The sequence below is a fragment of the Bombus impatiens genome, unplaced genomic scaffold, assembly GCF_000188095.3.
Source record: "Bombus impatiens unplaced genomic scaffold, BIMP_2.2 scf_0434, whole genome shotgun sequence".
NCBI classification, from domain to species: domain Eukaryota; kingdom Metazoa; phylum Arthropoda; class Insecta; order Hymenoptera; family Apidae; genus Bombus; species Bombus impatiens.
The window spans coordinates 195,373-205,488 of NT_176853.1; the positions used below are offsets into that span (position 1 = coordinate 195,373).

Sequence of the window (10,116 nt, forward strand, 5' to 3'; positions counted from 1 at the left end):
TAAAGTCATTATTTCATTTCACATAAATTGTATTTTCATATATACACGTATAATAAGAGAAACTTTTAGATGGATTGTCTAAACAAAATCTTAAACATTTAACATTTTTAATTTGTCCCATAACTCGTAAAGTCTGGTATCACTTGTAGCATAAAAATAAATAGGTTTAAAAGTTATCAATATATTCGCTTGCAGTAGCAAAGGTCAAGTAGATTTAATCAGTACATATATACTTCGTCTAATTCCACAAATATTAGTGGAAAAATTGTTTGGATTAAGCGAAAGATATAGCTCGTTATTGAATCATAAATACTGTTTGTACGTATGCTAATCGCTCAAAGTTAATCTATCATCCGCCGAGTAAGGAAACGTAAAGTAACGTTGTGCATTCACACTATTAAGTGACATGATTTCAAGTTTTTATGAAAAAATTGTTGGTACGTCTTCTACAGCGGAGTCAAACCAGCAGAAAATTCTTTGTATTGGATTAACTTGTTTGGATATTGTACAAACGTGCAAACAATATCCCGCAGAAGATTCTGATCAAAGGTAAGAGATATTTCTATACGCGATTGCGCAGTGTTATTCGTTCATTGCTTACGTCGATCAGCTGATATTGACAAAGATATAAACAACGTATAATTATCATTTTTAACTGATATGTATATATATATATATAATAACTTTGTACGATCTTTATAATGAATAAAAATATATTTTTAATACTTGTTATGCTACTGAGATTAGAATTTATTGTTCTAATGTGATTTACAGATCTGTAGAATGTCGATGGCAAAGAGGAGGTAATGCATCTAATACTTGTACGGTTCTTTCTCAATTAGGGAGTCCGTGTGAATTTTTTGGTACTTTAAGTGCTGAAGAACATTTAAGTTTTTTGCAAAATGATATGCGGAGTTACAATATCGACTTTTCTCATTGTCCTATGATAGAAGGTATAGGGTGTCCAATATCTACTGTTATGCTAAGTTTAAGCTCAGGGTCTCGTACAATTTTACATCATAATCCAAATCTGCCAGAGCTAACATTGAAGAATTTTGAGCAACTACATTTAGAAGATTACAGTTGGATTCATTTTGAAGGTAGAAACTTGAATGAAGTACTATCTATGATGCAGTGTGTGGAAAATTATAATAACATGTTGAATTATAGTGAAGATAGCAATAGTAAAGAAATCGCTTCTAGTCAAGTGCCAATTACTGTTAGTGTAGAATTAGAAACTCCAAAACAAGAATTATTAGATTTACTACCTTATGTCGATGTAGCATTTATCTCTAAAGATTTTGCCCAAAGTAGAGGACATGATAATATGAGTGAAACATTGAAGGATATTAGCGGAGATGCTAAATCTGGGTATGAATCCATATAAAAAAATACTTTGAATTTATGGATGAAAAATTGATGTATTATGAAATTCCTTTTTTTTCTAGGGCAACTCTTATATGTGCTTGGGCTGACAGAGGCGCTATGGCAAGAACTCCAGATAATATTACAGTACAATCTCCTGCATTTCCACCACAGAAGGTTGTGGATACCTTAGGTGCTGGAGACACCTTTAATGCTGCTGTGTTACATTATTTAAATAAAGCAAAACTGGAATTCATTAGAAAAAAAAAGTTAGAATCATGCAAAACGAATAGTGCCTTACAGAAAGATGTAAAAATCAAACGTAATATTAAAATGAATTATAATATTGAAAGCTTAGAATGTAGCCATACAGAATTTATTACACAAAATGTCCTGCAAGCAGCTGTAACTTTTGCTTGCCAAGTAGCTGGTGCTAAAGTTGGTTTGAGAGGATATAATAAGTTAGATAAAATTTTTAAGGATGCATCAAAAAGTTAATTTGTAAAGCATTGTATCGAGTTACATTATATATAGATATTTTATAGAACAGACTGCATAATTGGTTATAATTTGTAGCATAGTTATTTTATTTGCTTGCATATTTATTAACAATTATTTTTTAGTACATATATACATATATTATATGTTTCTTATGTAAATATTAAAAAACATCTTACTTACATTTTACTTATTACACGAGTTATTATTACCTTTATAATTAAATCTTTACAAATTACTAACGATAAATAATAAAAATTACATCTATATTTAATAATAAAGGAATTACAGATACACAGAAAGTTTATAAGTTTACAAGAAGTAATTGAAGATGATAATTATGATTAAAATTAGCAAAAAATATTATTATGTATTGTAAAATAAACATTTTCGTACATAACCTATTACAAAAATATTAAATATTCGTTAACATTCTGCATTTAAACCAGCATTTAGAAAGTCTTTTATGCGTTCTATGCATGTAAATGGTAGAAACCTAAAATTGGGAGAAATGTTATCAAATGATGAGAAATTTGTAAAATATATATATATATATATATATTACAAATCATATGTATGTATGTATAATTACACACCTCAAAATAATGTTAACATAACGCCAATATGCGGGAATAGAAATCTCTTTGGTGTTTTGCCGTTGCGCTTTAACTATTACATCAACTGCCTGTTTTGTTGAAACCAAAGACAGTAGGTTTTTGAACCTAATTAGAACAAGTTATATAAGTATTCTTTGTTATGTATATGATATAATTTAGATGACAATTATTTCTTCACATTTCGTGAACAATGTATTTATTTTATTACATGACTTCCTATGCCTCTAAGCCAATTATCAAATTTACATGTAAATATATATGAACAATATTACTCAATAATGCTATAAAATATAAAAAATATAAAATATAAAAAAAATTTGTCCAATTATATAATAAATATTTACTAATAATTTTGCATTATCTATCACTTGAACTAACGTTATACAAAATATTTTACCTGTAATATGGGTTTTTGCAAAGTCCTGTATTGACCATATACGGATAAACTGTTGTGAATTTTATATTTAGTGGCTTTTCCTTATTCATCGATCGTAACTCTTCGTACAATGCTTCCATCAACCCTAGAAAATCATCATCAAAAGAAAGTAGTAACGTAAAATATTTAAATAAAAGTAATAATATGGACATCAGTTTTACCTCTTACTGCAAACTTTGAAGCGCAGTAAGGAACTACATTGCATTGGCCGAAAATACCAGCTATCGATGAAAGAGCAACAATATGACCGTAATTTCTTTGAATCATGCTAGGTAAGAAAGCTTGGAAAATCTATGCAGACAAATTATTTAATTCACGAGTGCAATAGGGGAGGAACCTTTTTATAAAAAAAAGTGTAAAATAAATTACCCAAAAATGTGCTAGCACATTGATATCGAATATTCGCTTAATTTGCTCGGGTGTATGATTCATTAAAGTTAAACAAGTCATTATACCAGCATTATTAATTAAAATTGTCACATCTCCTACTTCCTCTTTTACTTTTTTAGCTACTTTAAGCACTTCTTCTCTGTTCGATACGTCGCATCTATGAATTATAAAAAAATACGAATTTTATATCGGAAAATATGTCATAAGATTTCTACATACTTGTAACCGTAAGCTTTTAATGTGCCGTTTTGGTTTATTTCATTTACTGTTTCGTTGTTTCCTTCTTCATTTACATCCAAACAGACAACGATTGCTCCTAATGATGCATATCTTAATGCTAATTCTTTACCAATACCATGTCCAGTACCTGTAATCTATACAAGATACTTGCTCGACAAGTATTATATTCAAATATTCAAATTATTTATATGACATTAAGCAACCGTCAATAATCGTATAATGACAAGATGATGGAGATATAGTCGATGCAAATTATAAAGGAACGAATTGTAGAAAATTGTCGCCAGAAGTCGGATATTAATTAATCGGATATTAATATCTAAAATGATTATTTGGAAAATTGTAAATATTTGGAATAATAATTAGTTTGTAAAATACCAATACAATTTCGCCGATTACGCTTTTCTCTTCAACTGGTATACATAATCTGTATATTCCTAAGACAATGTCATAAAGTATTTTCAGCAGAAGCAGCAATGTATCCAATAGAACTAAAACGGTTTCCCACACCTGGACCATAATTCCTTTAAATAATTTCCTGTAAAAAATGAATTAATAAGCAAAGACAATATATCAGATTAAGAACTGTACAGTTTAAATTTTGCAATCAAAATCTCCACCAAAATTTTTGTCGATCGTGGTAGCGTACGAGTACGTAACACACAAGAATTTAAGACAAGGATAACATGCGAACTGAACGCGGTTCGTGGTTATACGAAACGTATGTATACCGACACGTATCCATTTTCCTTAAGGCTAATTTGAGATCTCTGAACACGCGGCTGACCTTCTGGAAATTAGGTAATTTTGAATCGTAAGAGTCAAAGTAAGCGGAGATTATCACTAGAAATGCCAAATTCTTCCACGATTTGAATATGAGTGAAAAATCAAGAAAGCTATTTAGGAATAGTAAGAACAGTACTCGGTTTGGCATTTGGATCGATATATCTCATATAAATCATAAATTTAATTTATTTTCTGCCTTTATTGTCTTGTTTCTGTTGTTACTTGTTTCACCGTTTCATCTCTTATTGCTTTCTGTATTTACTGCACTCTGATTGTGGTGATGTAAGAAACTTAACAAAAATTTGATATTAAGCGAAACGAACCTGCCTTTATAGAAAACAGACATTGACTTACCCGCTTAAACTATTTATATCTGGGAAGAACAAATAAAAAATTCATTACTAAATTTCAATATTAAATTTCTTTTTATGCGTTTTCGTTCTAGGCTCCATGTATACGAGCGATTTCTAGCTCCTCGATATCGCTGCAATCGTATGTCTTCCTTTGTTGTTCTTAACTGGGAAAACAAAGAAAGATATACGATCGCGGCAATATCGCGCGGCAGGAGTCGCTCCTTTGCAACAAAAGCATTTTAGAGCGCCTTGTATTGTTATCATAGAGATATAAAGATAGAGTGCGGGAGTCATATGTTACCGTGTAAGTGGATACGATACGAGAACAGGAAAGAGATCGCTGTATAGAAACTTCTTGCGTTCTTTTATAATAACGCATACGTATTCGCGCAGTAAATTTAAGTGTAAGACGGATCAACAAACGACATTAATGCGCATACTAGATTAAACAAGAACAGAAGATGCATCTGTGCAGCGTTCTCGTCCTGTTTTCATATTGCATCCAGTTATATCTGTATGGTTACTATAGTAAGTTTTATTGTTCAATGGATTTGGTTTGCCTTGGGTTTGGGAATAATTACTCGATACAAATCAATTGGAATAAGAAAATGAGTGACAATATAAAATTATAGTAATTACAGTGATTAATAACAGAAAGAATAAGCATAAGAATTAATAGCAGAAAGATTATTAACTTGTGATAATTTTCTTCAATATATTAACAACGAAACGATTCTTTTCTGGAAACCATGATGATCTTAACGAGCTTAATACATTAATGGAGTTAGATGTTCCTAAGATGATGATGGTTTAAAAATAATTTCAAATAATACGAAATTTGACATATGAGATTTACAAACTTTTATTTAAAATTCAGACTAAAAATAGGAGTTTCGTTAATCGGTGGAGAACAACCAACAGAATTTTTAATAACGTAATATCCTTTTGTTTTTTATAAATAAACGTAATATACACAGAGTTTTGATGATCTTCCTAAAGATTAAACTAATTTGTCGTAAAAATAAAAAATGATGAATGAATAAGAATTCGGTTTAACACGATATAAGAAACAACACACGAATAGACACGACGAAATGTCGAAGAATTACTTACCAACGATAATAGCAAACAGTGTTAAGGTTAAAAATAAGTTAAAAGTAAAAAGCAAGTTAAAGTAAAGTCCGGCTAATTGAAAGAGTGAACTTCTCACGAAGGAAATGTACGAGTTCCTTTAGAAGAGCATTCAACGATGCACTCGTGCGGCGTTCAAACGTTAACTAAGCTAAACTGTCTGGGTACAGTGCTTTCCTATCAATAACATCGGGAATCTTTGCATCGCTGTGGACTGGCTTTCGTGATTGGCTATAGGATAATCTCAAATATCAGACACAATATCAGTTGGTAACGTGGGTAGTCGTGTGTAGAATACGGTCCGATGATGCGTCATTATATTGAAGTAGTTAGTCGTGTAATAAGGTTACATGTTAGAATAGTATTACATGCCAGGAATAGAGCATTAAAATAATAAAGTAAGCGCTAAATTAAGTAATTTTATATTTCCGACATACGATATAAATAATTTTCGATGTTTATATCTTTCGTATAGAAATGGTCGAAACGTATGTCTCGTTTAAATGTACATATCATTGATAGGAAAGAATATCTTGATTCCTACGTTTATGATCGCTCAGTGGATAAAAGTTATTGGAGAAAAAAGATATAGAGAGAAAACGCTACAAGAATCGCTTCCGTTGTAGATTCGAGAGAACTGTTTTTGTAATGGATGTAATGAGATGTATAGAAATACGTGTCGTTCGTGTAGCAACACATCTTTTTCCAAACGATCAGTTCGAGGAAATGAATTACTCGAGATCATGTGCATGAGATTTCTTCTTTAATTAGTTTTATTTTCATCATTTTTAGTAGTATATGTTGTGGCACTAAGGATGCTTACTTGAGATCATCAAATACTACGATCAAAATCATCGTCACGATGACCCATGCCTGATAAGTTTTACCAAAGCACAATCTCAGTGTGGAAAAAGATGCGATCGTAATATTCGCTGTTGTAGATGTCAACAATATGTCTCATGAAAAGTCGCAAAGGCTGTCTAAAAAGAATTGAAAAATAAACAGTAATTGTCGATATTGTTTATTTTGCGTTTGTTTTTTTTTGTTCACTTTTCTTATACACGATATAGTTGATATGCATTATCAGTGAACTTTATTACGATTAAGTGTAAGAACTATGATAAACATGGTGAAATATTGTAAAATATCTTCATAGAGAAATATTACCAACATAAAAATATATGTCATTACAATTTTACTATTTTTTCAAATAAAGTTTAAATATTTATAAAAAGATGATGCACGTGCACATACAGTAAAGATGTACCAACTAGGGCTTTGGCGGATTAATCCATTAATCGGCTTTCATTTCATTTTAAATACTGCTATAAAATACATCAAATTTATAATTGTTTAATATCACGAACGCAAAGAGAAAATTTTTATCATTGTTTCTTATATTTATTTTATTACGTTTTGTTCCTTCGTTTTAAAGTTTTAAAACTTTAAAGTTTTTTATTGCGATAAAATTAAAAAAATAATAACCAGTTCTTAATTAATTGGTACTTATTTAATTTATTTCAATAAATACTAATTATTACTTGTTATATTTTATAATGTAATAATTATATTACATTCAAGTATGTACCTATAAGTAAGTATACTGTGTTACTATATATTAAAAAATATTAAAATTATACTAATGGTAGTAAAGAAAGAACATTCTATTTTTATTTCTATGCTTCATCAAGTTATTAATACATAAAAATTCAATGCCGATCATTCGACGTCTTTCGCCTATTAGTTGCCGACTAATTATCGACTATAAAAGTGGTCGGATAGTCGACCGCTAGTCGATACATCTCTAGAGTACACCAAGGTATGTTAGAACGAATGGAACTGGTTCTCGAACCACGTTTGTTATAGCGCAGGTGAGGTGTAGCTCTGTATCTGTACAGAGGCTATAGCATTTATTCGCTGTGGCGTACATTGAAACATATGTATTTAGGAGTAATTGTATTGTATTTGTATTGTAAATGTATTTAGGCCTATAATTAAAAGCAAAGTTATCACTTGTACAACGGTTTAAACACTGGAAAAATGTAATATGAACTACAAAGTAAGTGGTAAAGATAACATAAAATTTATTTATTTAGTAGGTATCATAAAATAATGATTGATGCTAGCCCAGCCGTCTTTAACTCCTATCTTTTCGTGAACAAATATGGTTCATTGACTGATACGATACTTGTTCATCCTGGGTCACGGTTGTTTATATGTGTGCTATTCACGAGTTTTTAGGCTGTTTACAATTAAACGACAGAAAGAGAGATAAGCACAGATTCGTATCATCAGTTAATGTTTACTCTTTATCATTGCAAGAAAGACGGAGTGAGAAAATCGGCGGAGCGGTCGATATTTCTCTGTGTTCGTTGTAGTATTTTTGTACGCTATAGTATTTTAATTTGTTATAAAAATTATTCGCTATAACATTTGTTCATTATAGCACATCTTACTGCACATCGGGGCCCATTAGCTCAGATGGTTAGAGCGTCGTGCTAATAACGCGAAGGTCGTGGGTTCGATCCCCCCATGGGCCAGAATATTTTTTGTCACTTTATTTTTAAGAAAGACAAAGGATAATTTACGAAAATTGAACTATGCAAATGTTTTTTGTAGTACTTCTATGCTCTTCTATGCTAACTCTTCTATGCTGAATCATCGGGAATGACTTTTGGTTCATTGACTAATCCTAAGTACATTGCTTTAAATTATTAAGGACGGGGCTATTGACTAAATAAATATAGGATAGGATCATAGAGATATAAACACTGACTGCACGAGTGAGCTGATAAAACGATATAGGAACAGAAAAAGAACACTGCATAGAGGCCACTTATGTGTTTGTCTATGATGTGTGATAATGATGTGTATGCACATTCGTACAGTAAATATGTCAGTGTAACACTGTAACATCGACGAGCAAGCGGCATCAGAGTTACAGATGGGGTATAGGAATAGACGCGATATATAATGCTTTTTCGAATTCTTTATTTTGAGGGTTATCACGGTGATACTACACGGTCGCATGCAGGTCTGAAAACTCCCGTAGTTGGAGTATAAGGTTCTTAGTGATCGGATGATGTTGGTCAATTTGTTCGCAGTAAAGTGCTTCAATCGAAAAGTTAGGATTCGTTGTATAATGCCATCGTGTAAGAATAACCCGAACCCGGTTGTCCCTGTTTTCTTTACTCTCTTCTTAATGATCGCGTACTCGACTCGCGCTGAACCGAGTAGCAGGAAGGATGAAAGGAAAATAATTTTGTCTTAGATATATAATTATTATGGTTATATTATTATTTTGTATGTAACTAATGTACCATAAATGTTATATAACATAAATTTTTTTTTATTATTAAAAACTTCTGCAATCTCTAAAATTATATTATAACTTTGCATTTTCAATACAAAATTTAATAACATTGAAATGTTTCAATCATGAATAATATTTTGGATACGATATTATTTATATATATTATAGATAATGTTAATAATTATATAATTTTTTAATGAATTTAAAACAGCCAAAAACAGATTTACTTTCCAATAAATGCATCAAATGTAAAAGTATTAAGTGTATGTGTACATATTTGATTTACAAGTTGTAATTTTGTTATATTTTCATTCAAACAACATTTTTCTGTATCAAATGAAATACTGTATATGTATTTATATTGAGTAAATGATGAAAAATTATGAAAAACAGTTTAGTTTAGTTATTGAGCAAGCTTAATGGTTTGGTTTAGATTCGTTACTTTCAATGCTTTCATCGAACGATAGTGCTAAATACAAAATCCTAACTTCTTGATTGCAGCGTTCTGTGGTGGCTGATTTGTAAAACAACTCTCGACTACACGATAACTCTTTACATTAAGAACCCTACTGTCCCAACAGGAACTTCCAAACCTGTGTATACGACTGTGCTCTATGCTCTATCTTTATGTACCTATGGATGGGATAGGCCTGACATTATATATATATATCAGAAAGGAAATTTTCTTTCTGTATGCGTATGCATACACCGATGAGATACATATATATGTACATATATGGGTACACTAATGCAGTACAGGTTTTGATCTATTCCTAGCTTAATATGTCTATTTGTGTCACCCAATAATAAGCCGCTAGATCTATTTTCTATCCCAGAAAGCTAGGCTTCAACCCACATGAGAAAACATGGTTGAAGAGAAGTCGATAACCGAGTGAGAGCGAGTTTTGTTTTCATAATTACGGCAACTGTTGGTTGGAGGCGCTAGTGGTCATGAAAGTCGATCGCGTACGATTTGACACGAATCTC

The 10,116-nt window shown here is 31.0% G+C and overlaps 2 protein-coding genes and 1 non-coding gene across 5 annotated transcripts; 2 read left to right on the forward strand and 1 right to left on the reverse strand.

Annotated features, from left to right (window-relative positions):
• Window positions 1–193: 193 nt before the first annotated feature.
• Window positions 194–2,041, forward strand: LOC100747606 (ketohexokinase). The gene is made up of 3 exons (XM_003490411.4): window positions 194–549; window positions 775–1,371; window positions 1,449–2,041. The coding sequence occupies exons 1-3, from the start codon at window positions 407–409 to the stop codon at window positions 1,861–1,863; spliced, it is 1,155 nt and encodes a 384-aa protein (XP_003490459.1). The 5' UTR covers window positions 194–406; the 3' UTR covers window positions 1,864–2,041.
• A 1-nt stretch (window position 2,042) lies between these two features.
• LOC100747729 (short-chain dehydrogenase/reductase family 16C member 6) lies at window positions 2,043–5,981 on the reverse strand. 3 transcript variants are annotated; one of them, XM_033321369.1, is made up of 8 exons: window positions 5,799–5,980; window positions 3,925–4,084; window positions 3,526–3,680; window positions 3,286–3,463; window positions 3,078–3,207; window positions 2,878–3,001; window positions 2,456–2,585; window positions 2,043–2,359 (listed from the first exon to the last, which is right to left on the reverse strand). In XM_033321369.1, the coding sequence occupies exons 2-8, from the start codon at window positions 4,063–4,065 to the stop codon at window positions 2,279–2,281; spliced, it is 939 nt and encodes a 312-aa protein (XP_033177260.1). In that variant the 5' UTR covers window positions 4,066–4,084; window positions 5,799–5,980; the 3' UTR covers window positions 2,043–2,278. The 3 variants fall into 3 exon arrangements, with proteins under 3 accessions (XP_033177260.1, XP_033177261.1, XP_033177262.1); XM_033321370.1 differs by having other exon boundaries at window positions 2,071–2,359; window positions 2,460–2,585; window positions 5,799–5,979; XM_033321371.1 differs by having other exon boundaries at window positions 2,230–2,359; window positions 3,286–3,445; window positions 5,799–5,981.
• A 2,301-nt stretch (window positions 5,982–8,282) lies between these two features.
• TRNAI-AAU lies at window positions 8,283–8,356 on the forward strand. The gene has a single exon. It is a non-coding gene; the product is annotated as a tRNA-Ile (tRNA).
• Window positions 8,357–10,116: the final 1,760 nt, after the last annotated feature.